We start from the raw sequence: 27,851 nt of genomic DNA, 5'->3' as shown, positions 1-27,851 counted from the left end.
TGGGACCCCCCCCTCCACAAAAAAGGATGCTCTTAAATCTAAATGGCATTTTTATTCAGTCAAGCATACAAATGAACTGCTGTTTGGGCACCACTATGGCCAATGGTTATCCAATGCATGTAGCCTTATTGGGTAACTCATCCGAGAGTCAGCAAGGCAACATATGAAGATACACATGCATTACTTTTCCAGCTGGACTTTTTAAATCCAACTTCACACATGAAAAACTCCGACAGATATAAAGAAGTTTAAAGTTTAAAAGTGGAAGTAGCAGCTTGCTAGAAAATGGGCTGGACTTGAGCTGAGTGTTTTTTGGGAAAGTCAGTGAGGCTATCAAGTTAGGAGTTGAGGACTGCTTCAGACACCGTGGTACTCTGCTAGAATAAGATAGACAGCCATTTGCAGGAAGGGTCACTTACATGAAATTCTATAGACAAAGTGGCTAGTGGTGGGTTGCCAATTTTTTTACTACCAGTTCGAGCACCCTAAAGTGCGAAACGCTTCTGCACATGCACAGAAGTGTCCGGGTAGGTGGGTGGAGTCTCCCACCGCTGCTACTACCAGTTTGCCTGGTCCGGCCAAACCAGGATCAACTCACCTTTGAAAGTGGCCCAGAATGGCAGATGAAGCCAATTTAAATATAGGATGCAATGATACCCTTCACTGAGCCTGGCAGTGGAAAGCTGGCTTTAAGAGGAACATGACAGACCGTAAAACCTACCTCTTCCAAATTTATTCTTTTTGGTCAACTTCTCAATGCTCCTGTCATTTTTAATAATTAAAGAATGTGCTTCTGGAGGACGTAGGAGAGCTGGCTCAAATCAGTATTGGGGAAAAGTTATAGGAAAGCCGAAAGCAGTATGGATAAACCCTTATAAAATGATAATGACTATATAATAGTCACAGAGCCACATGACTCACTTCATTTTTGATGCTTGCGATTTTGCTGGATCTCTGTTGTTTAAAAGGTGCCAAAACACACTTTCTTTCACCTGGTGTATACAATGGCTAATCTGAAAAAAATTCCACAAAATGGCGGATGATTTTATTTGTCATATATATATTTATTTATATAGTTGGCCATCTTCCTAATTCACAGGGAACATACAAACAAGTTGATATTCTATCTGTATGAGCTACAATTTAGAATATGAATGTCACAAGCATTAAAATTAGTTGGCTATTTAATTCCGAGCAAAGTCTTCCAGTTAGGAACAGCAAGATGTTACTCACCAAAAGACTCTAGACAATGTAAAAACTGGCGTATGCTCATCCATTGCTTCTCCTATTTCTCTAGCTTTAATCAAGTATTTAAAAGCATTCAGAAGAGTTAACCTCTTCTGAATGCCAACCATCAATCTTTGCGGTTCGTTTTTTCTATGAAGTTGTATCAACCAATCATAGAAGACCATCTATATGATTTATTCATATATTATTTCATAATGCAAATAAACTGTTGTACTTTCAGAATTGTCTACAATATCTAAAAGCCACAACAATGATTGGATAAAATTGGCTATTTTGAAAATGATAAAATTTTAGAAGTTGACCCAACTTTTTTTAAAAAAAATGTTGCAATTATTTTAACGAAAATAGACTTAAGGTCCAACTATACATCTTTTGGAAAATGATAAAATAATGTGTTAACAATGGTGTTTCTTTTTATGGAGTAGATAACATGAAGTGCATCAGGCAAAGCAATTACCTATGGTACATCTAATAGTCCTACAAAAATTAATTTGAAAAAGATCTAAAGCAGAATGCTCCACAAGTGCAATGCCATGATGTAGTCCCTTCACAGGTTCCCATATCAATTGTGGAAGACTCTTTCACTGAATGTGTCGAAGCACCTTTCTTTTAAGCTGTTAGAGCTCCCACAGACACTTGGCTGGCCACTGCAGGAATAGAATTTTGGGCTAAAAAGGTATCCGGCTGGATCCTGCAGAGCTCTGGTGAGCTAGAAAGATCACCAATCAGGGCATGGAAGAGAAAAGGACTCTTTAGCAGGATTAGTTTCATTGGAATCCAGATGTAGGAACTTATAAAACAGCAGATAATGCAACAGTTCAATCCCACCCATTTGGAGTTCAAATTTTCTTGGTCTTAACTTTCAAAAAGGGAAACACTTACGTACATGGATACATGAAGTTTTGGATCCGGTTTATCAAAAATATTTGGATTGTAGAAAAGTAGTATAAATTAGGATCAAATCTATTCTCAATGGAGGAAGGTCCATTGCTTTCAAATGTCTTTTGAGAAATCACTATCTCCCTGCCCAATCTATCCCAGAGTTTAGCCATGGAGGAAAATCCCACTATGTGCACAAGTTAAGATTGTATAAAATTAGAAATAAATTATATACAGTACTAAATGTGATTATAAACTCATAGCTGCAAAAAGCTAAATTTCTTCTAATCTAAATGAACAAGATTTCTAGTAACTTCAGAAGGAAAAACTAGGTATGAATAAAACGCAACCAGAACAACATTCACTGTCATAAGGAAGAGTTTGACCTCTACAAAAGAAGTTATTCCTTGCATTTACCACCCGCTTTAGAGTGTGCTTCAAGAAAGAAATCAGCACAACTTATCTGCAGGCTAACGGCTTCTTCACTGCATTGTGAAAATTCCTTTCAAAGAGATAATACAGTTCTCCAGCTGCAAACTTCAATGCAATGCAAGTTCTCATCAGAACAAAGATGTACAAGTAAGTGTGATGTTAAAATGTACTGTATGGGTGATTTCAAGAACAAACATTCATGAAGAAACATACCTGACAACCTCTGCATAGAGAAACACTATATAAATAATTGCCTCTTCTTGATGTATCACAATGTACATAGCCTTATCTGCAACATTTCAGAAATGAGACATGACAGGTAGGTTCGAAAGCTAAATGTTGGATAATGGTTAGCAAACAAATGACATAGGCTTTTGCATTATTTCTTTAATCACTTTAACCCTTGTTCCAACAGAAAGCATAAGGCCAGAGTAATTCAGCTGCTTCTTTTGTCATTTGCCTTCCATAAATATGCACCAGTCTGCATTTGAAAGGCTGAAGGAGGCTGCAAGCTTGCTGGACATTTATCATGCCCTGTTCGCTGTGAACAAGCAAATACTTTAGTTGAATAGCCCATTAGCAATCATTGTCAAATGCAAAATGTAAGGTGCTTGGATGTGACCAGCCTTTAAAGCAGTGAAGGGCCTCCCCTGAGCTTTATATATTATCTGCAGCCTAAAGGGACCTTTTGCTATAGATTTCTGAAGGTTAAGGAGAAATACTGAAAAATTCACAATGCTCATTGTTACATATTTCTTAAAGCATATCAGTTTGGGATAATTTGACTATTTGAGTAATGGGTCAAAAAAAAGTTTCACAAATATTTTTTTACAGAGGAAAACATGTGATTCGGTAAATTTTAACCAGTCAGCTTTCTCCAAATATGCCAGAACTTAAAATACAAAATGGACAGACTGCAACAAGCCTTCTACGATCCCTTAACCCATGCTTTGTTCTATTAAAACACTCCCTTCTCTTTTGTATGTGATCTACAAACTTGCATTTTAAAATCACAAATATCATAAAAAAAAGTTTCACAGGAGCTTCATATAAATTCAGCCACTTAGCAGATGACTATAAAGATTTTAAATGAACTTCTCTTATTCCTAAGAAGCGAGGGCCACAAAACAGAATGTTTAGTTTTGCTTCTCTTGTGGAGCACAAGACTGAAAGCTCTTCTCTTAAAAATAATTTTTAAAAACTCAAGATACCCTCCATTCTACCCATCTCCTATTTTCTTTGCCAACATGTACCTACTTGAATCCCAAACAGATTAAATAAATAAATGTGAAGTGCAGCTAATCCTACAGGAGGTATGTCATTGCTAGAGCTGAAGTTTAAAAAGGGGGGGGGGAGAGAGATTTGCATTTGAACCATTCCAGGGTTCCAAAGTTTTAATCAACCCAAACTTCAGCAATAAAAAGGCAGTAAATGAAATCCACCTTTACCATATTAGGCACCACCAATGAGCAAGAACTGAGCAGCCTTTCTCCACTGTCCATCCAGTCTGGCCATAAGAAGGCCTTTATACTTCCTAATCCCAACCCCCCCCCCCCCCCAAACAAGATTTTCTCTCTCCCTTTTTTTTTTCAATTCTCACATAATACCTTGCAGCCCTGAAGGCAAAGGCCCTTAGTTTCTACATCCCTTTCACTGACATGTCATTTCCAACATCAAGCTAATCTATATGTTGCCATGGTATCCCCCTTTATCTGCCTTTACATCTTATGAGCGGCATGGATTTACCACATTATTTTTTATCTGAAAGACAGAAAATGGTGGTTTTATTGCCATACAATCAGATTACCGCTGCTAGTTTCTCTATGCCTTTTTACCATACTTCAATCAAAAGGGATCACTTTCTTTATACTCTGCCCTTGATTTACATTACATCTGTAAGGGCCTAGTCTGGGTTGTAATCCCCTTATTAACTAGAAGCGGGGTTGATTTGCCTAAAAATAAAAGCAAATTGTGTCCGACCTTTTCATTTTGTTTTTGATTCGGAACTACAAAATGGATTATCAAAGAAATCTTCAGAGTTCACACGGCCACTATACTACTGAATTCAAAATGAGAATTAAACAAGTTAAACAAGGAGAGCGATGTCAGGGGTTTACATTTTCTACCATGGCTGAAGGGCTGAATAGTAGTGCTTCTTTGTGTACTTTGCCTACAGAGAAAAACAATGGATCTGCACGAGTTTTGTTCCCAAGCAGTTCTGACATAGTCCCTTAGCCATCAACTTTACACTGACCGCGTTCAGATGGGGGCCGGGTGGATAGGATAGAGTCTTAGACCCATGCCTGAATACCAACATATATTTAGCCCCTTTGGGTTTCAATCGAAATACTTTAATTATGTAAGTCCCCTTAAGCAAGATCTACTTGATTTTATAGAAAAGACAGAGTCTACATAGAAGGACGTTCATTGGTGGAAAGACATTTTAGTTTACTTTAAAAAAAGAGAGGAGGAAAGTTTTGATGAGAATATTTTTTCTTGGAAACAGCCACTCAGGAGGGTGGGAAAGAGGCAGGAAGAAATTAGGAGAGAGGGAAGGAAGGAAGGAAGGAAGGGTTTAATAAACTCTCTACATGGTACAGTATACTGCCATTACATTTTCCCCATCAAAGATCATGAGCAGAGAAGGAGAAACATATAAAGAAAACTTCCTAAGTCAACTTCAATTTCAGTCACTTCATTGTCTACAGCTATTACTGAATTAAGATGCCATATGGTAAATAAAAAATGAATTAAGAGTTGCTTTACTTTAGAAAGTTTACAGTAAGAAGCTTTGAGATTTTCTGTGTGTGTGTTTGTGTGTGCGCGCATATACACATAGTATGTACACATACTATGTTCCCAACTGATCATATAATAGCAATAATAATAATGTATATGAAGGCAAAAAGAAATGCATCCCAAATGTAGCCTTTTGCTGTAGGGTAAGCATTATCTATATTTTTTAAAGCTTGAGTTACTCATTGCATCTTGTGTCCTTCAAAGATATTGGACTGCTACTCCCATACCTATCAGCCAACATGACTCAGTTTTATGGGAATTGCAGTCCAACATATCCGAAGGTCACTACTTGCAATCAGTAAATCTCTTTAAGGATATTTCTCAAATGGACTTAGATTAATCATACACACTCCTTTAAACCAGAATTGGCAATGTGGTTTAAAGTGAAATCTGAAAACTTGACTTAATTTTATTATATAAAATTCTATATTGAAATCAGATACGCTTTATAGAGATATGGTCTTTTATTATGAAGACAGTTTTATGAGTTCCCAGTTAAACCCTATACATTTGGGCAGATAATATCCAATGAGTGATAAAGACTTCATGCGCATCATCTATAACTCACAAAAAATAATATATATGCAATGATTTCCAGATACCCCTATATAAATTATATTTCACAGACAATAATAGTTAAGATTAAGAAGCAAGGCTCTGGGTTTCTAAATAAATCATTAAGAAGGTTTTACCAAACGTATCGCTCGCATAGCTTTTGTATCCTTCTGAAACAAGACTGTCTGTTACAAGTAGTTTATCATCCTGGCAAAATGCAAGAAATGGTGATGTGAAGGCACTCACAATTCACCCCCACTATTCCCCCACTTTCTTCCTCCTCTGTATTAAAACCGACAAGATTAACCCAAAGTAAATTGCAGAGCACAGTTCAAGGAGCTATTCATTCAGCAGTGAATGTGCATTTGTTTGCCTACGAGAAAACAAGAATAAGAATTTCACAAACAATGAGAAGCAGGCTGGTTTATGCTACTGAAGAGACAGCTTAAATAGGCCCATCAATTGTAGGCCATTTTATCAGTCTCTGACAGGCTTATGTTTATTCAAGCTAACTGCTGCAGATTTTATGTGTAATAGGTTATCTGGATACTATTTGGCTATTTGCTTGCTTTTCCTTAGTCAAATTACATCTAGTTAAGGAGAAGAGTTCCAACCAGGGCAGAATATTTGGCTGACATAACTTCTCTACACAAGAAATTTAAGTAACCTCACTGATAAGTAAATGTGTCTGCCCTTCACTCTGAAACTCACCTAATAAAACTTCAGTTTGGGATTTATATGTAATTGGGAAATCAACCTACTGGCTACAAAGATTAAAAGAAGTCAAGATACGCAAGGCAATTGTTGGCAGGAAGAAATTTCTTCAATCTGTCACTAGAGCTATAAAAGAGCTTATCTTGCCTTTGTATCTAGTTGTATCTAGTATCTAGTGATTGAGAAGACTACAGAAATCGCCTGCAAAGAAAATGTGAGAGCAAAGCACAACATATGTGGCATCTCTTATGATTTTTTTTTTAAAAAGGCATAGGGCATTTTCATGACAAAGGCATTAAAAGCCACAACTGGGACATTAATATGAAAGTCTTCAATTGACAGCCTCCTTATTTTTGTTTCCTAATCACTGTTAAAGATGTTAGTTACCAATATAAATCACAGAACTGGAATTTGGGGAATCAGGTCATGAGAGAATGCTGGTTTACCTTCTATGGAATTACCTCTCGCATTCAGTGGGATCTGGCGTTGACAAAGTCTCCCCCGAATCGCTTTTAGGTTAACAGATTTCTGAGTTATAGTAAGCGTTCACCCTGAGCAACAAGGGCTTAGTATCAATTATGCTAATTATGTCTTCAAACAATGAAAAAGTATCACAATGCAATTCTATTCATGTTTATTCAGAAGTAAATCCCATTCTTCTGTAAACACACGAAAGGTGTGCTTATGACTACAACTCTTATTTATCAACATTGCATCCGTCTAAGTAGAGTGTCACGGGGAAGCAAGGGAAGTAAAAGAAAAACCTCTCTATGAAGATCTTCCCTTTCTTTGAAGGAATAAAATGCTATCCTTCAGGCTCAGCACAGAAAACCACCCAGAAATACAATACATTGATTAAAAGTGACAATTGGACTCATTTCACCCAGGGTAGGGTTACTAATGCATTTATCCAAAGTGCAGGCCATTTACACATGCTACCTTCAGAGAGGTGAACAAACCTGAATAATTAATACCAATACATTTCAATCCCATCATGGAGGAACACTACTTATTCGAAATTTCGAACACGTAGAAGTGGAGAAGAGAGTGCTGCTGATTAAATTATAGTTAACTTGCTGCTGATAATATTTCTATCAAGTAGAATTGAAAATTAAAGAATCAGTTTGATGACAAGGCCCCTCTGTTATAAATGGTGAGTCAAGTAAATCATTTGATAGTGAAAATGAACCCTTGGTTAAGGAGTAGGGAGAAAGAGCACGTAGGCAGGCAAGCCCTGGAAACTGAAGGGAGAAGGAAAGGACTACAGCACAGCTAAGTGGGCTTTTATGTACTGAAAGAGTGACCTCTATAGGAAAAATGCAACCACTAAGACAGCAGCTAAAGGTGGGAGAATATGTTTTTTCCCCTAGGACTAATCTTAGCACTATTATATACTAGGATAACTTATCCGCTTCCACATGTACTTACACACATATGCACAAGCACTTCAAATAAACTCTACTAATCTCTTGAGGTAGATTTCTTTTCTGGTTTAAACTGAGTTTAATTGAAATCTAAGTTGCAGAGAGAGAGCTAAAATAAGCTCTTGGCATCCTCTCCAGCAGTAGTAAAAGTATACATCTATCTCAAGAAAGGGAGAAAGAGTTACTGAACTTGGACAAGCATTTCATGGTCCTCACAAAGGATGCCACGTTTTAATGAAAATAAAAGAGCCATTCTTCATTTAGTCAGGTTTTAACTGAATATTTAACTAAATATATTATCAGAGCCGCTTTGGACAAAAAAAAAAAAACTTTGGGGTAAAGAGGATAGCAGAGTGGGGAAAAATAATGGACATCAGAATATTTTAATTTATGACCTTAATATCTTAATTAAAGTTCTTTTTCTTTTAGACAAATTCAAATGTGTACTATTTTAGAGCTGCAAGTAGTATAACCAACTCATAAACTATTTCACACTTGTGAGAAAGGCTGTTCCAGTCCAGCTGGATTATTTTACAGAGAAAACTGTAGACTGTTCACGCCCAGCAAGCTTAGGAGGTTATGCAGAGAAGCGGAACTCACTATAATTATTTTCAACAAACCACTTGCTAAGAAATCATGGAGATTGATGTGGTTTTTTTAAAAAAATTGCTTTGTCAAGAAAGAAAAGAATTTAATTTCCTCTGCATTTCTTTTAGAAACAAAGCACAGAAAAATCAACTCAAATAATGGGCAGATTTAGACTTAGACTGCAAAAGTTAACAGGCTTAGTTACTTGGCATGAAGGTACTTTTCAACAGGGGAAAGATATATAAAAATCTTTCCCCCTCTCCTTTATTCTAAGCATAAAGCCCTTACATAAGCATGTTCTAACAGTATTATACTTCATCATTATATCATATGGTAGGAAACTCTAAACTGTCTCTGAAGCCAGAAGTTCCCCCCAGAAGCTTTAGGGGGGAGGGGAGATGCCTAAATGCACTAGACCTAAGATGGAAACTCCCACCACATGTCACTTTCTAATTCTTTGCATCAACTGTTTCTCAAGTCCCAACCCTTTCTAGGGTGCCTATTATCTTCGTTCTGCTGGGATCTTTGAAGTGGGAAAACAATCGGCTAGGCAAATCTCTTCCCCAACGCACTGGCCTGTTTCCGCTGACAAAATTAGAATGAGCCTTGATTAAGCCTGGGATGAGCCTTTACCTGGGTCTACAAAGAAGGGCAAAAACTGGGAAGACGCTGCTCTCTTCTATCCCTTCCCACTTTTTCCTCACACGGGTCCTTTCCTCAACAGGCTGCAATCCTGGGGAAAGGATGGCCACTTCGTGTCTACAAAGGACCTACATTTCTGACAAACCAGGCCCGCTCCTAACGCTTTGCATAGCCAGAAAGCTTCGAGGTCGTCGTCCCCCACTTCCCAGCCCGTCATTTGTTGCCCTGCTCGACCCAAGAAATGATTCCGAGCCCTGCCTTTCGTCGGGCTCCGTTCCTTTCAAGGAAAGCCTCCAAAGACCAGATCGCGGTCAAAGAGACGCTCCGCGTTTCGCTTCTAAAGCAGCGGAATGTCGCTCCCACCGATGCAGCGGAGCGTGCAAAATAATATATAGATGTATTTTAAATCGCTGCACGATACTTCGAGACCGTCTCCCCAATTCCCGCACTGGAGAGGCTCAGCACCCGAAGTGCCCCCCCTAAGAGAGGAGGCAGTCTAAGTCTAAACTGCGTCTCCTTTCCCCCCGTTTTTGTTCCAGTATGGCAGTCCCGTTTCCCGGCCTCCCCTCGAAGGAGGGCTTCTTCGCCAGGGTTGGCGACCCATTTGCCCTCCCGCAGCTCGCTCGGATGTGCGACGTCGCGGCCTGCCTAAAGGCCCTGGCCGCGTTAAGAGAGGAGGCTGCCCTCGCCTACCCACCTCCGCCGGGCTTGGGGGGGGGGGGGGGGAGAAGCGAGCCTCCCCGGGTTACTTACTTGGAGTTGGAGGAGTTCCAGTAGATGGGCTCCAGCACCAGCGAGCTGGCCAGCGCCGTCCGGCACAAAAGCACCCAGATCCCCCAGCAGCACTTCCCGAGCGGGGATCCCCCGCGGCGCGCTACCATGGTCGGGGGCGCCGCCGGCGGGTCCTGCCCCAAAGGTTCGCCAACTCCGCGGCGCCCGGAGGAACGGAGGCGTCCACAATCTCCCCACACACGAAGGAGCCACAACCAGAGGCAAATCCCCGGGCAGCCAACGAGCTCGCCCCTCCCGGCTTAAGTCGTCGAGTGCACGGCCGCCGGCATGGAATGGCAATCCCGAGCTGGAAGAAGGAAGGCGAGGAGCAAGCCGGGCCTGGGAGCCCCCCGTCGGCCGCCAAAGGAGCACGACGACGACGACGAAAAGCACTGCCCGTCGCTCAGTCCTGCCGCCGCCGCTGCTTCGCTCAGCTGCTTCCGCTTCGCCTTGCCGCCGGTGGCGGCGGTCACCAGGATCAAGCGCGAAGGAAAAACCGAGCGAGGACGCCCAATTAATTCCCCGGCGGCGCCCGCAGTTTTCTTCGCCCCCTTCTATAAATCCACCTGGAGAAAGCGAGGTAGCCGGGGCCGCCCGGCGGCAGATCCTCGGGGTTCCATCGCCCTCCCGGCCGCCCACAAGAGCCTGCTTATTCCTGGCGTCCAAAGGCTTTTCGTCCCCTCTTCAGCGGGGCGAGCCCGGCAAAGGCAGAGAGATGCCTCCGGGCGGGCTCCCAGCGCCCGCACCGCCGCCGACGACGACGCGGCAAAGGAAGAGAAGACGGAGCGAGAGGCCGGGCAGGCAGCCCTCGACTTCACAGTCGCCGCCGTCGCCGGGGCCACACAGAGCGGCCGCTGCCTTTTCTCTCTCCCGCCGCAGCTTCGCTTCGCTTCCCCCCCCCCCCGCCGCCGCCCTCTTCCTCCTCTGGTTCGAGGCTCGCTCGACCACGTCTTGCCGGGCTGCCGGGCTTCCTGCCGCGGTCTCCTCCTAGACTCCAAACGCGAGAGTGAAGCTCCGAGTCGCCGCTCCCGCGCCCTGCCTCCTCATTATAAACCCAGCCACCCCCCTTCTCCGGCAACTCTGGCGCTGGTTGGGTGGCGCCTCTGTCACTTACGCCCAGAAGCGGAGCCCACCTTCCAGAGGGGCGGGGCCGGCGCGGGGAAAAGAGGGGGAGGGAGGGACAGGTAACTATCCTGCAGCGCGAGCCGCCTCCGCCCGGGCGCTGCGCTGGGGAGACGAGAAAGGCCAGCGCTGCTCCCCCCCCCCAAGCTGGGCGCAGGTGTGTTTCTTGAGGATCGGGCGCAGGGAGCGGCTCGCCCTTCTCTCGTTCCCTGCCAAGCCTGCGAGCGCCAAAGGCAAGAACGTCCTTCGGAACTGGCCAACTTTTCCTTCGCCTTATTTCTGCAAAGCAGGTGGCCTCTGAGCGCCGAGCCCGAGACTCTCTTTAGGTTCGAGTTACAGACGCCAGAAAGATCGGAGCCCTGGAAAGTTCCTTTGGCGGACTCACTGCTGGCAATAAAGGAGCGCGCCGGGAGGAGGGCTCCACTGCATTCGAACTCTTTCCCTTCCTAAAAAGCCTTGTGTGCGGCTCGTTTGCGATCCTGCGACTTGCGCAAAGTCTTTGCTACCAAAGGGGTGCGAAAGAATTCTGGCTTTGCGAGCTGAAAGCACAAGTTCTCCCGCGCAGCGCATCTGTATCGCTTTTGCTCCCGCTTTGCAGGTGGCCTCCTAACCCCTGACACTGGGGGGGGGGCTTTTATGGGCGGCGCGGTTGGGTTCGGTTGCCGGGCCCAAACGGGCCAAGGATTCGTTGGAAGGGAAGCCCCGCGACTAAGTTTGGAGCCGGTACTCTTGAAATTAAAGGACGCGCTAGCTTTTTCCACAACCCCAATCGCTGCGTTCTTCGCCCGCCGCCAGCTGGGTGTAATTTCATAGAGCGACAGCACCCACTAGCGGCCGCTATGAAAACGCGCCTTTTATTTTAACCTTCGCTTTTAGCGATCCTCGGAAAAGTTCGCCTTGAAGTCAAAGTGGAACTTTTGTTGTTGTTTTTTAGTTTTGTTGAAATCGTCGTCGGTTGTTAACGACGGGCTTTTTAAGAGATTGAATCCGTTTAGGAATTAGAGGTGAAATGGGCTGCTTTCGATCTGATTTGTCTTAATCGGCAGGTAGCCAAAGCAAACGAACGCAAATTAAAATCTGGCTAAAACTAGATATAGCCCATATGCTATGAATTATAAAACGTTTTAATTGAGGGTTTGAATGGTGGAGAGGTAGGAATTCGAAATTATCTAAAACGACGTGGATTTCAAGAAAGATAGCCGTCAAAAATAATTTTGCGCCGATATTAGAAGGATACGTGATACCTCAAGTGTACGGTTAGACATTAGAGGTTTGTTAGAGAAATACCTATTTAAAAATAAACGCAATGACTTTATTTAAAAAAAAAGACATTAGTTCTTTCGGACTGAGAATCTGAAAATACTTTTCAATATTGGCTTAACCACAGGGAACAAAGCACCTGGAAAATAAATGTCACGTCTACGCAGAATTTTATTCTCTTCTCTTCATTAAAAAACTTAAATGTTCTTGCGCTTAAATAAAACGATATCAGGAAGTCATCACCAGGACACAGGGTTAATAATTCAAGGGGGGAAACCGGGTTTGCATTTCTGGAATTTTTTCCGTGTTTATTTAGCGGGGGGATTTTTTTTTCTTAAAGCCGAGCGAAAGTTCCACTTCCAAAACCGAGTGACTCCGATTTCGCAGCTCCAGGTTTGGTACCGTCTCCCGCAGTCACCGAAATAGGGTGGCTAGAGTCTGCTCATTCCGGATCGAACGCTTCTCTCTCTTTCCTGGGACACTTGCACGAAATTCACCTCCTCCAAGCGGAATGATTCGAGTAGCCCAAATAATTTCTCGGCTGTGGGGAGGGGGCAATCCTTTGTGTGTGTGTCCCACACACACACACACACAGGATTCAATGCTGCGACTCCCAGACCCAGAGGTGAAGAGAAGCAGAAGAAGCGGGGAGGTTGTAGGAATGGGAGACCACCTTTGTCCGAAGTTACCTTTTTCCAAAAAAAAAAAAAAAAAAAAAGATAAAAAGAAACGACACTCCCTTCCAGAGGCTCGGAGCCACAACCGAGAAGAAAGTGGGGCAACTCGCCCTTCTGAGATAGGCGTCTCTGGAGCCCTACAAGAACCCCGAGAGGCTTCGCCAGCTGGGAGAAGAAAACATCTGGAAATAGCCAAGTTGAGAGGTTTTTTTGGGGTGGCTGGGGGAAGGAAACGAACAAAGTGAAGCCAGCCACTTTAGCCCCAAGGAGACCTTCCTCGGAACACTTGGAAGAATTGCAAAAAAGAAATGGTTTTAAAGGATTTCAACTTTTTTTCTGACTTTTATTCATTCAGGAAGACGGCGCCTGGAAGTCCCCCCTGGCCCGATCTAATTCGCTGAGCTGGACAACCGATAGAGAGGTGGCTCCGGGGGAGGAGGGGGTCCTTTGGCTGTTGTTGGAACAGCGGAGCTATAAGGTCTGGTCGGGATTGGCAGGGCGGGGGGGGGGGTACAGGTGTGTACTCGGCGATCCGGGATGTGGGTGGCGGTCCTTGGAAGGACTCGCTCCGAAACTCCTTGGACGCCTCGGGGTGGCTGCTTCTCCCGAGGAACCGTGCAGAGGATCGGGCTTTTAACTCAAGCCGCTCAGGGAGCCCCGGCCGAAGTCCCGGACAGTTGCAGCAAGGGACGGGCTGAGGTTCCCAGGTAGGACGCCCCTAAAAGATGCCTAGGAGAAGCATTTAAAAATGGAGGGGTTGATGGGACTGCTTAGGATCTCTGCCGCCGCCGGTCGCCCTAAACTCCGGACTCTCCTCTTTTACGATTTCGGGGCTCTTTCGCTCAGCTGCCTTTGAGTAGATGTGGGTGCTGCTGCCGGGAGGGCCTTTGCTACTGAATGGCGTGTGAGAAAAAGCTTGAAAAGAACGGAATCACTTTCTTGGTCACTTCACTTCTTCTTCTCCCTCAAGGACAGCACAAATGAACTCTAATAACTCGTTTACTATCGAGGTGTCAAGGCTCCTCGATAATAAACGGGGGAAGCAGAAGATTGGAGTGACCAGATCTTGGCTGCCAAAAATCAGGTTGACCACTAGATGGTGGCATAGAGTACAAGCATCTCTAATTCTTTCTTTGGGGGGGGGGGGAGCAATCGCTCGGATTTGTACAGCCCCAATTTAATAGCCTTAAATAAGTTTTTTTTAAAAAAGTTCCTGAATTCTTATCTTATCTATTTTCGCAGGATCAAGTTTGGCTCACCACTAGGGCTGCGGATGTTAGAGGGGCCTACTGCTGTGGTTGCCTAAACCAGGAACCGGCGACTTTTCATCCCCTTCGGAATAAGTAGGCCTGGTCTACCGGCAAGAATTACTCTGATTTGTTTAGCCTTAGAAGCAAGCAAAGGGGTCGAGGCCGCCACGCGAGGCCCGCAGGAGGAAGAGAAGCCGACCACAGCAGCGAAGGGAAGAGGTGTGAAGCCTCTAACTTTGGGCTTTGATTTCGTTTCTATGTCGCGGAAGCTTCTTGCTTGCTCTCTGATGCTTGTCTACCTGGCCACGGTGCAAAAAGAAAATAAAAAAAGGTCTGATGAAATCTACTTGGTTTGAGGAGTATACAAAGAGGAAGGCGGTTTGAACAAATTGACTTGTGGAAAAGCTTTTTTCTCCTCTTTGCAAAACTATTCTCCTTGGGAACAAAAGGGCAATTAGCTCAGTGCAGGTTCTCCTTTTAAGGAGAGAGGAAGGTCTGGTCCTAAGCAAAAAGTAAAGGGTTTTTTGTTTGGGGGGGGGGGTTCCTTCTGGGTCTTTGAAAGTCTCTTGTGGTTCAAATTGGAAATAAAAAGTATGCCTTGCTGGTGATAAAACCATTTGTGTCTGGATTGCAGGTAAACAGGCCTTGGATTGCAGGTTGGGATGATTCAGATTGACTTCCACGGAACTGCCCCCAGGATCTAGCTTCCAAGAATTCTCGTTGGCACTGGTCTCTAAACCAGAAAGCCTTGGCCGAACCTAAGATGGAATTACTATAGGAATCAAGTTGCATTTGGACTGGCTCCAAAGAATTCCATCAGACAGTTTCAATTTTGCCAGAATGAAGTTAAAAGCATGGACTAAAGAATCAATCCTCTTGACCAGTCCTCTTGACTCTAGTTCAAGCAAAAGAAAAAGCCTTGCAAATTCAACTTGAAGCTTCGTCACCATTTCCTCAGCTGCTGAGAATAGTCACAATGCAAGAAAGGAAATAAAGAGAAGGTCAGTGGCAGAAACCTTGCAAAAATAACCCCTTGGACAAAACGGCTTTTTTTTTTCTTTCTTCCCCATAAGTGACTGTCCTGACAATGTCCTTCCAGGAAATTTCGTTGGTTGGGACAAAAACTTCACAGGCAGCAATACTTCAAATTGGAATCGGTTAAGACGCCACACCAGAAACTGGTAATTGTAACCTTTTCCTCTTCTAAATAGTTACAGACAACCTGTTCCATATGCTCAGCTTTTTTTTTTTTTGGGGGGGGGGGGGGAATCAGCAGTTGACACCATATTAAACAAAAAAAAAGAGTCAAAACTGAATTAAAATATTACAATTTCCAAACTTGATATTTTGGGCCTTAGCAGCAAGACCAAAATTAGAAAATTTTGTTATATGTAAAAACAGGATGAGATGTGGATAAATTCTGAACAGCTTTCTTTAGTGCAAAACTAAAGCTTCCCCTTGTATATGGAACAAAACAGACATTTAGTGAATTTGCAATAAAAATGGGAATCAGAATAACTTAGCCTTCAGAGATTCAGCAACCTAGCTGAAAGTTAAGTCAACACCATGTTTCCTGATAGCAGGAAAGCTTTAGAAACAAGTAGCATGCTCATTATATACATAGTGAAGAATATTAAGAAATGGAACCATTTTCCTTGTCTATGAAGATACGGTTTTATTAGACTACAAAACGTAATTCTAAATAAATCAAACTTGAGCTCCAGCTGTACCTCAAATTCAGCCTGTTGACAGTGTTTCTTCACTAGCAGTTTTTGCAGTATAACTAGAAACGACAATTATATTTCATCATGCTTGGTGAAGCTATTTTAGCTATTTTTAATTAAAGGAAGAATTGGGAATGTCTAAACTTTTTGTTCCGGTTTTGATCAAGATGTATTATTTTTTTTCTACATATTTTATTTGGGACATTGCTAATAGTTGGTTTCCATTGAAATATTTCTGCTGAATAAAGCTTTTATGCTGAGGACACGAGCACAGGATCATTTCCTATAAGTGAGAGCCATATGTGCATGCACTCACACATATACATTATACACACACATATACATACATATATGTACACACACACACACACACACACACACACAGAGCCACTGTTATGAAAGTTTATTCATTACTATTAGGGCTTTCCAATTCTTGCTCCCTTTTTTTAACAAGTATCCATTTTATTTTACAACTTAACATTTATTTATAATATTCATATTTTGTATTGCCAACACTACAAAGACACCATCATTTAAAAAAACCTCATAAAAATTATAACTTATAACCAACCACAAACCACACATTACAACTTAACTCCAGCACTTATATTAAGTGACAATATTTCAACTCTTTAAAAGCCAATTAATAACATTTTGATTAAGGGGTTTGGGGAAGAGCCATTTCCATGGCCCTCCTGAATACTATCATAGAAGGCACCATTCAGATCTCCAAAGTAAGGATAGCATGTACATCCTCCTCCAAAATATTATGCTCCTGATGTCATATGGCAAATGGTACTTTCCACATTTCCATCTGGGATGAATGAACCAGGGTCAGTTCTATGCACAAAGACTTACTGGAAGCTAATCAGTATCCCCACAAGTGGTGATTATATTTACTGGCAGCTTTCATCGACTAGCAACTTTCCATTTTGCATCAACTTTGAGGCACTCGTCAAAGATAGCCCCCGATAGAACAAATTGTAGCATGCACTATTTTTCTTTTTGACAGCCCATATGCTGGCATCAGCAATACAAAAAGCCCTTCTCTCCAAGGTCAAGCGCAACCCAGAGCATTATCTTGCTAACATGTGATAATAAAGTGAACACATTTTTAGTGATGGGATTTTTAAGGGAAATAAAACAGAGGAAGTTGTAGCAAAGCAAAACAAACAGGTCAAACACTCCCAAGTCTACTTCCTTAGTGGCATTATTGCATAACTGGATTATACTACAATTATAAGGCAAATATATATTAAAAAGTATGCTTCCCAAATGAAAAAGTAGACTCTATGGACATGGCAACTGTGAAAACAAAATAAATAAAAATGCTTCAATCCATAACAAGTTTTCCGGGAAGACTTTTGACTTGGGACTGATGATTGATTCCTAATTGATCCCTTCCTTGCGATGGACCTCTGAAAATTTGATCTAGAAGGTTCCAGAATCCTCTGAATATGTACAAGCTGCACATGGGGAAGGGGGGAATTGATATATCGTTCCTCTACACTTCAGAGAATGCACTGTGCTTTGGCAAAAGCAGACTCTATATCCAATTCATATATGTGTGTGTGTCTGTGTGTATGCATATGCATGTATGTATATGTATATATATGTATATAATATAAATATAATTATTGATATAAGCAGATGCGCAAGAGTCCAAGATTTGAAAATACCAATGTACAGTTAGTACATTTAGTAATTGAAATTTCAAATGGTCTCTTCTAAAGGAATGCTTCCCGTTACAGCATCAGAGCAATTATTTTTTTAAAAAATCTGAGATTTGAAATAATCTGAAACTCTCAGGCATTATTGCTTTATTTAGTCTAATTAAATTAAGAACAGCACAATGGTCACAGCAATATTAATTTATTAAAAACATCCTCAGAGATACCGACTGTTCAACTGTATACTTCATGATCTTTCATTCCGTACTTTATGCAAGCAAAACAGGAGTCTGTTCAACCTATGCCACATACTGGAAACTTGATACAATTGATGTTACATAAAAACAAAACTAAATGGGTTCCATTGTTGTTGATATTTTGATTTAAATACTGGAATAAGAATATTAACTAAGGATGCTACAGTCTAGAAGAAATAGTACATGACAAGGTTCAACCTACACGTGAAAAGGAATTCAGGGAACTGCCGAAAACAAGCAAGATGCAAGTGTCGCACCTTTTTAGAAGGACTAGCAATTACTTGGAAACTTAATTTTTATTTAATCTTACAACATTGGCAAAAAGGTTACAAAATTACTGTAATGAACTTATGCCCAGAAGTGCCTGTGAGTATTTTCAGGAACAGTACCAAATTAAGGATTACAGGATCGTAAAAATGGAGTACTCTTAATAAGATTGTTTTAAACTATGTGGGCAATTTTATTTGCCCATCATGTTCAGGCTGGGGATCCAAAAACTATTAAACTAATTACAAGACCAAAGCTGCCCTCACACAGAACTCCATAACACTCCATGGCAATTGCTTTTGAAACTGAGACGTGTATCAGTCCACAATTTTATTATGTAAAGGAAACATGATAGTAACTATCAAGGCCAAAAAGACAGTAAATCCACAGCTGAAATAACTGCCTCATCAGTGTAAAACCATCATTAAACTAGCAAGAGCCACTTAACAGGACAATAATTTCAACCTGCAGTGTTATCTTGGCTCTGAAAGTATGAAAATGTTGGTGGACTTAATTCCAATGTGTGCCTGATTTGAGGAAAATAAGTTTTATTAGCACAAAATATACATGCACTAAAAAAATTTACTTAAACATATGAATTTAATATTTCATTTTATTCAGCAAATTGGTTTTATTTACACAATTGGGAATGCTGGTTGAATTTTATCAGTGGAATAAAAACAATTCTAGTAGAGACAATACTGAACTCCCTTACACATCTCCAGCAACACTGACCAACTTTTTCCTTACCTGTATCAGGAACATCAAGCACAATAGTGGAATAGTATCAAAAGACACTGGTATAACAAACCACTGAGGATCCAGTACACGTGGGAATTTACCAATATATTTGCCAAACTTTTTTTTTAAAGTTAGCAAAATAAAACCAGCTTTAATAGTTAGCATCAGAGTATAACTCTGAGATCAGCGGGTAGTAAAAACCTTATCAGACCATACATAATTAATAAAGTGATCTGATCTGCATCAAACCACTTATCACAGAATCAAAACAGATAAGAATAAATTTATTCTTTAAGACAATGATCTGATAAGGATTTAACTTAACAGACGTTAAAATAAGAGATGCAGAGCACAGCCCCTATAGGAACAAGCTAACTTTTCAGATGTCCCCCCCAAAAAAAATCACCAAAGGAAAAAAAAAACCACTTCAACATGAAGCTACTATACAAAGATTTTTTTTCCCCCAATTTTCATTAAGAGTTCGGAGCTGAAATTTAATCTGAGTCTTTAGTGAGAATGACAGTTTTGGCCTAGTTTTTCCCTTGCCTAGGATCATTTTTTGTTCTTCCTTTTGTTGACGTTGTCTTTCTTGTTCTAGTTTCATCCTCTCCTCATGAATTTTTCTTTGTTCTTCACCAATTTTCAATTGTTCTTCAGCCTGTAACCAGAAAACAAGAGAGTTTAGATTACATTTTATACTCTTTGCATAACTTTACATGTAACTTTGTGGTACTAGCATATCTCTGTTGAGAAGAACTGATTTCATCTTTAGCATTAGGGGAACAGTGTAACACCATAAACTGTCTTGGATTACTCAAAGAAATAAGCCATTTTCACATTGTTTCCTATCACAATTTCATTTAAAAAATCACTTGAAGTGGTGACAGGACAAAGAATATAAAAAATATCAAAACAAAGAAGCTGAGAAGATCAAGCAAGATTAAATAATGTTCCAACAGAAAGTTAGGAAAACTATTTGGAACTATAAAATAAAAGTAGCTGAGAAATATTGACCCAAGATGCTTGAAGTTTAAAATCACCCAGGAACAGACTGCTATCAAAAATGATGTAGGACCACAATGAAGTTAAAAGATCAGATTTAACCAATCCATCTAGAATTAATTGTACATTGGAGTATCTCTCCTCTAGCCTTAATTTATGAATTCAACCTGCAAGGTCAACCATAATCTGATCTGTGATACAGCTCCTAATGCAAATTAAAAGCTAGGAGTTAAGAATTCTGGGATGAAAGTTAAGAATTACTTATTTAATTTTTTATATTGGGTTTTCACCATGGCATTCTTTTGTAAACAATAGGGGAAATTATCCATAAATACAGAGAAGTAAAATCTTTTGCATTTCAAACACTGCACATGAGATTCTGATTTTAAGAAAAACTGAATGATACTAGAACAAAATCTGAATTCATTTTTATTAATGATATGAAATTTAAAAAACCACACAACCATTCTCAAGTCCCATATTTAATAAAGTTCTCTTATTATGTTAACAATTTGATAACATTCATAGATTTAAGGGGGCCAATACAAAAGCTGGGTGTTTGGCAATATCTCAGGTCAACCACTTTTGCCTCTTACAGGTGGTCCTTGACTTATGACTGTAATGAAGCTCAGAATTTCCATTGCATAGTGTAACCATCATTAAGTCGAGGCACACACGATTGACCCATATTTTACCACATTGATTTAGCTGTCATTAAGTGAACCATTGTCCCCAGTGAGCAATTTTTGTTGGAAATGTCGGTTTCTCATTTAAAAAGATCATAAATCACAATCATGTGACCCATAAATGTGGCCAGTTACCTAACATCCAAAATATGATATATAACCAGGGAAAAGACATAGCCATCAAAAGGCCAATCTACGTTGTAAGATATTTTGGGGGAAGGTGCATTGTAACTGGTGATAAATTTAGACTACCAGTACAGTGGTGGCTTCCCCAATATTTCCAAAGCAGATATCAGGGAGTGAAAAGAAAGAGATTGTGACTACATCCTAACAAAGAGATAGACCATTTTTCAATCAAATTATGGGCCTAAGAATCGGTGACATTATGCAATCTTAACCTGCAATTTATGTTCAGTAATCCTACTCTACCTCCCCATGGATTTACTCCTTTATCTCTGAATGACAGTAAAACTACTTACCAATTTAGCTTGTGCTTCTGCAATTTTCTGTATTCTCTTCTAGTATTCGTTCAGTTCCTCACGCTTTGCACGCTCTTCCTCCTAAACGGGAGGATAGGGTAAGATGTTAGAAAGTAAAATACTCATTTAGCCATCTGCACTAGTCTTCCTAGAAATTCCTTCTGTGCACTGACTCTAAAGGGACAGCTTTATAGCCACCCTCTTGTCTTTCAACAGCAAACTGTGCAACCATAAAATTGGTCTCTAGCTCTAAATTTAAATCATCCCTCCCAATCCAAACAAACAGCAATCAACTAAACCCTCCAAATCAGAGAATCCTAGCCAATTATTACTAGCATTTTAATATCACCAAATCAACAAGGACAACTACAAAACTGGATAGCATTTACCAAATTAAAAGAGTAATATTTAAAATATAAATAAAGTGAATAGTTTGTCTCACCAATTATGTATACCTACGCATTCTTTACTATACTCCTTTAATCAGCATTAAAAGTTGAATATTTACTGTCTTGTCCAGTGTCCTGCAGAGTGTGCTCCTCGGCTGCCATACGCGCCAGCTTCCTCTTTAAAATGATTTGTACTGTTAGCTTGGCAATGCCTGCATCAGCAGCTCAACCATTATAAAGAAGAAGAAACAACATACAAGGAAGGCTGAGCTGAAGAATGCAGATGTTTACGGTAAGAAGGAACAAAAATATGTAAAACATTCCTAAGCAAACAATTAATAAGAAAAATACATTTACTGTTAGCAAAAAGTACAAATGGTAATCCATATTCTGTAGAACTATGGCTTCCTTTATGGGCAAATGGACTGAACATCCGATGGTGTGACAAGTTTAAAGGCAGTATTAAACTGTCCTTCTACCATTTAAATACCAAAACTGGTATTCAGGAGTCCATTGAAAGTATGATATAGAAATCAAATCTAGGTTCTTTTTATAAAAGTTTAAAGAAACTTTGTTATGCAACTCATAAGCAAAAGATTGCAAGAGTAATTTCAATTAGCATAATAAATATTCATGTTATTTTATATTTGGCAGTTTTTGTAAACAGCCTGAGGTCTGCACAAAAATATAGTTTAATAGAACAAAGCAAGTATTTGAAGAACTATTCTTGCTATGTCTAGTAACCAGCTACAGGTTTGCACCCTTCACTCCAGGAATTCAAGGTGATGCTCCACAGTAAAAGTCCTAATGTGACCACTCACTGACTACTGTTTAATCTTCTCTTAGAATGGTGAGGAACCATGATTTCAGCCCAAAATCCATTAGAATTTTCAAAAAGATTTGAAATCTTAGATAATTCAGCATTATGTAAAGCCAAAATCTTGATTGTAGAATTAAAATGAATTTTCATCACATGCATTTTTTAAAAATTTTAATCATATTGTATTATATTAAAAAGTATCTTATTAAAACGTCTCTCCTATTATCAACTAAATTGATATAAAGCAACTAATCAAATCATAATACAGGAAAACATGAGAGTGTTGTTTAACTCAGCACTAATTTTAAGAAAGTTTTAAAAGGACTTTAAAATTTGGGGATCCTGGAGTGATTAGTGCTGACAAGCATTAAAACCTCCAGTAGCAAATTACTGTCTCACAGAAAGACATTTCAGCTTCTGCTCCAGCTGCTGACAGAAGAAGTCACATGTTTAGCTCAACTTCAGACAAGGACAACCTGCTCTTTTACACTCTCTAGTCTAGAGAAAAAGAAGGAGTTGTTAGTAGCACTGGTAAAAATTGGATCTCATGAATTTGGCATAGGCCTTTTGTGAAAGTGAATGGGACCACAGTTCCAGAGTTACTCCACTGTGTAGTCAAGAGGAATGCATGACTGCCTTACGAGGAAAAACAAGAAAAACTCTTTCTTTAAGATAAGGCATTGCAGCTCAATGATGGACCCTGCTGTTATTATTTTTTCTTGCTGACTGAAGGCATAAAGCCTCTTACAGTCTAAATAAAACAAAACAAATGAAGGATACAAAGTCACAGATTGTTCAACCCATTCCCCCAGTTAAGAAAGAACTGTGATATATCCTGCAGCCATGGCAAAGTTTCAAACAAGTCTCAAATAAGTAGGCCAGTTCCATTAAAATTCAAGTATCCTTTCACAGGTTTTGGAAGAATGTTTGAGGTATCAGTTAGCTCCTCTGAATAAGTTAGAAATTAGGTTTCGCAGCAATGCAAGTTTACACAAGAAAGGAATTAGATTGCTGTAATTCCATCTCCTTCTCAACGTAACAGGAGGCACAACCCAACACTGAAAGTTTTGCCATGGACTGTCTCTACTTTCCAAACGATCCCGAGCGTTACCTCTCTGGCCTTTTGTGCAGCAAGTTCAGCTTGTCGCTGTCGCTCGAGTTCTTCGAGCAACTGTTTTTCCATGATGCGCTTAGCCTCCTCCACCCTGCGGAGAACTTCCCGTTCAATTTCATCTTTCCGCTTCTCCAGTTCCTCCTCCACTCGCTTTGCTACAAGTTCCTCCACTCTTCTGGCGGGTCTCTTCTTCAATAAGTTTCTCTTCTATTTCTTGTTGCCGACTACAGGGAGAGAATATATATGTTTTCAAATGTCAAGAAAATTAATTTTGTCATCAACCTTCAGCAATAACCTGTTCCACACATCACACTTATGCATTGTAATATGCAAATGTTGAGCGTTTATATGATAAAAAATTATGAAATAATTTTAGGAACGAAATACTTATGGAGAGAAATATAAGATTCAAAGCATTGCTTTCCAAATGCAATAGTATAAATCTTTAGATGGACCAAACACCTTACAATTTATAAGCATATTTACAGTTAAAATTTATCAAAGCCAAAATAAAGACAAAAGACCATGGTGAATATTTTATAATACCAAAAATATGCACTGTCTCCAGAGGCCTAATGCAAGAATGATGGAAGGGAAGAATGTGTTTCACAGAAATAAATTACATCTCTTTGGTTATGATATAGAACTCAAGTTTTAAAATCTAGCACTTCATGACAATTCATCAGGGGAACTTATTTCAAGCAGTGAAATGTGTTGTCAAAGCATTATTGTCAAACAGTAACATAGTTATCAATTATTCAGCAGGACAAAATAGAAATGTAATGCAAAAATTAATTAAAATTATTAATTTGTAATGAAATATTTTTTTAAAAAATTCTTGAATAAAACAATCAAACCATATCACTCATAGCTTCAATTTATGTCTATTGTTAACAGTTATGTTAGAATAAATTCTTCTGACACCTAGAAGATGCTATAGATGGGAATACATTACTGATCTAATTTATATTCCTAATTTTTACATGCAATAAAGCAAGGAATAAATTTAGAATGGAGCATAATCTCCTCGTATTTAATGAAGCATATTAAATATTATCCAATTAGGGATCCTTGGTGCTCTTTGATTCCACTCCCTACTAGCACTGATTTACCTAGTTTGCGTAATGAATATCTGTAAGAAAACAACCACGGTCAGAGAGCACCAAGGAGACTCTCATTTCAACCAAATATTCATACAAATATTCTACTCTACCGATTAACTGGCTAAGTGATACTTTGTGAAAATGGAATTGCATTCATTTTGATACCTCAAAGTACTTGGTGTTCAATAAAAAGCAAAGCAGGGACTCTAGTAATGTGTTGTTGCCTATCTATCTTTCAAGCATCATTTTTCTTCTTTTGATATTTAGCCTTGTTTTAACCAACTGATTCTGTAATGCCAAATATCCAGACACTGATTTTGACAGTATCAAAATGCTAATCAACTTTTGTTACCAGTGATGTCTAGTTAAATAGAAATTCAGTCAAGACTTTAATGACTTAGTATCAACAGGCCATCTCAAGCCCCGTGACATTCCACATTTCAGTTTGAATCAGGGTGCAAACTTCTCATTGTTATGATAGAAACTGACATTTTAATGCAAGCGTTGCACTTCCCACAGCAATGTTACACAAATGACAAGACTGGTGTAGGCCTTCTGTCAAAATGAATCTGGAAAACCAATATTATAAATATAATCTAAAACAACATAATTGTTTACACAGAGAAAACTCTTGCCTTTCTACACCAAGTCAAAAAAGCAGTGCATTAATTACAACAGCTCTGACTATGCTTTTTATTGTTATTTGTAGCAATAAAAGAACACTGGGATGTATTCATGGGTGCTGCTCAGCAAGGTTTATTAGAAATTAGAAAATGCTATTTTACAAAAATTATCAATGAACTTCTAAATTGGAACCATCATGCTAACCTCCTTGCTGAATACAGCCGGCCTACTTCCTGCTCCTCCCCCACTTATCTCTTTAATAATACATTAAAAAATGGTACTCAAATAAAATTTACTTTACTACGGAAGTATCAGATCATGTAGAAAAAAGAACTGCGAAGTTTGCAGTTAGAAAACTGTGATTACTGCTCTCAGAAAAGGGGAAAACAGGTCAAAATAGCTAAGAATTGTCATGAGGATATTTTAATATAAATTTATCATCTTAAAAAATTCCATCCTTATCAACAGACATGTTGCTGTCCTGGGAAATAGTAAAGAAAGTTAACAATATCCTTGAGCAAGGGTCCCCAAACTTGGCAACTTTAAGACTTGTGGGCTTCAACTCCCAGAATTCTCCATGAGTCTTAAATGTTGCCAAGTTTGAAGACCTCTGTCCTTGAGTCACATTCAAGTTTCTGATGAGGTCATAATAAGGCCCAAGTTATTTTTTTTTCAGACACAATATAGAAGCCTGGTTTGATATCCTCTCCTAGAAGAGGTTTTTTTCCAATCCACAGCTTTGTTGATCTCCTTGTGGTGGCCCATCCAAAACACTAATCAGGTCCAATCCGATCCTTTTCAACCCTCCTCACTTGCCTTTCTAGGCAGGTTGCAACGATGCCCTTCAAATCTGCTATCCAGCACCCCAGGCCAACCCAGCCATTCCCCACACCGACGGTTTAACGGTTCCCCACCGACGGTTTAACGGCGGGTGCGCATGTTGGTTGTTGCGTCCTTCAGCTGCTTGCCTCCCGCCAATCCTTCAGAAAACCGTCCATCCGGACAAGGAGCGGAGGAGCCACCCCCGCGATCTGCCCCGCCCGGCCCCCACTTACATTTTCCGCTGTCGCTCGAACTCGGCTTCTTTTCCTCCTCCTCCCGCTTCTGCTTCTCATCCAGGCTGCTTCTCTTGCTGACTGTCCGGCCGAAGATGTCGATGCGGTCGGGCGGGGAGGAGGCGCGTTCCCGATCGCGTTCCCGTTCGCGGCGGGAGGGCGCCCGTGTTGGAGCGGGATCTGGAGCGGGATTCCCTCCGGCGGCTCCGCTGTGCCCTCCCGCGACTTGGAGCGCTTGCGGGCACGCTCTTTCTCCCGCGAACGGGACCGAGATCGGCTCCGGTTTCTTTCTTGTTGTGCTTGGAGCTCTTGACGCGCTTGAGTGGGACGAACTCCGCGAGCGGGAGCGGCCCATCCCGAGCGCCTCAACAAACGCCGGTGTGGCGGTCCTCAGCGCGGCTCCAAAGGGCCTCCAGGATCCACGCGGGGGCCGCTGGGTGCACCACGTCCACCTCGCGGGCCCCTCGGCACTGCAGGCCCAAGGCCCGGCGGCGACAGCGAGACAAGATGGCGGCGGCGGGTCTCGACTCTGAAACGGGGGAAATTCTCCTCCTTCCGCCGCCCCGGATCCACTGCGCTCGCCCACAATGCACCTCGGCGGCGCGCCTAAGAAGGGAAAGCGCCGCAGTCCTCTACGGAAATGTCCGAAGAGGAGACGATACGGGGTTCTCCGGGAATAGCCGAAATATGTGCGGGAATGCTAAGCGGAACGGGGGGCGGGGTGAGTGGTGACGACCACGACGCTCGAGTGGTTTCGCGTTCTACGGCGTGTTACGGAAAGAGCCGAGTTCCTTCAGGTTCGGCGATGGCCGGTTTGAGAAAAGTGCGAAACGGACACGGACACAACCCGTGAGCGAACGGAATTTCGAAGCAGGAATCATACTCTGTTTCAAATATAAACACAATTGCAATAATAATACAGAAGAACCGCAAAATGCCTAGCTGCATTTGCGGCCAATGTATGTCATCATGTATAGGTAGTGCATTACATGTACTTTACATGTACAGGCAGTATGTATGTCATTGTGTACAGGTACTCGCGTTATATGTATACTACATGTACAAGTAGTACATATGGCCATCGTGTATAGGTACTGCATTATATGTACACTACATGTACACATACATATGCCATGTATAGGTACTGCATTATATGTACACTACATGTACAAGTAGTACATATGTCATGTACGGGTACTGCATTACATGTACACTACATATACAGGTAGTACATATGTCATGTACAGGTGCATTACATGTACAGGCAGTATGTATGTCCTTTGTACAGGTACTGCATTACATGTACAGGTAGTATATATGTCATGTACACATACATTACATGTACAGGCAGTACGTATGTCCTTGTGTACAGGTACTTGCATTACATGTACAGGTAGTACATATGTCATCATGTACAGATAATGCATTAACAGGTATACAATCAAGATCAAGTGAGGTACTAATACCACTTTATGAAGCCCTAGTAAGACCACATCTGAGTACTGCATCCAGTTTTGTCACCACACTATAAAAAAGAGATGAGACTAGAAGAATTGCAG

The 27,851-nt window shown here is 40.9% G+C and overlaps 2 protein-coding genes and 1 long non-coding RNA gene across 4 annotated transcripts in view; 1 reads left to right on the top strand and 2 right to left on the bottom strand.

Annotated features, from left to right (window-relative positions):
• Positions 1–11,049, bottom strand: part of EFNB2 (ephrin B2) — a 53,164-nt gene extending 42,115 nt beyond the window's left edge. For both annotated transcript variants that reach the window (XM_032226924.1, XM_032226925.1), the window contains exon 1: positions 10,035–11,049. In XM_032226924.1, the coding sequence (XP_032082815.1) occupies positions 10,035–10,162 (128 nt within the window). In that variant the 5' untranslated portion in view covers positions 10,163–11,049. The remainder of the gene's footprint in view (positions 1–10,034) is intronic.
• A 208-nt stretch (positions 11,050–11,257) lies between these two features.
• LOC116514695 lies at positions 11,258–19,047 on the top strand. The gene is made up of 3 exons (XR_004256156.1): positions 11,258–13,589; positions 14,354–14,580; positions 14,996–19,047. It is a non-coding gene; the product is annotated as an uncharacterized LOC116514695 (long non-coding RNA).
• LOC116514694 (arginine and glutamate-rich protein 1-like) lies at positions 18,875–26,876 on the bottom strand. The gene is given in 10 exon segments (XM_032226352.1): positions 18,875–19,678; positions 21,188–21,268; positions 23,508–23,690; positions 23,692–23,734; positions 26,293–26,317; positions 26,320–26,446; positions 26,448–26,507; positions 26,509–26,577; positions 26,580–26,614; positions 26,617–26,876. Coding segments are annotated over 10 exon segments (885 nt in total). The 5' UTR covers positions 26,648–26,876; the 3' UTR covers positions 18,875–19,447.
• Positions 26,877–27,851: the final 975 nt, after the last annotated feature.

This window comes from Thamnophis elegans, chromosome 11 (assembly GCF_009769535.1).
Source record: "Thamnophis elegans isolate rThaEle1 chromosome 11, rThaEle1.pri, whole genome shotgun sequence".
Lineage (NCBI taxonomy): Eukaryota > Metazoa > Chordata > Lepidosauria > Squamata > Colubridae > Thamnophis > Thamnophis elegans.
Note: the sequence above shows the minus strand (reverse complement) of the source record. Positions and strands in the feature narration are given on the sequence as shown.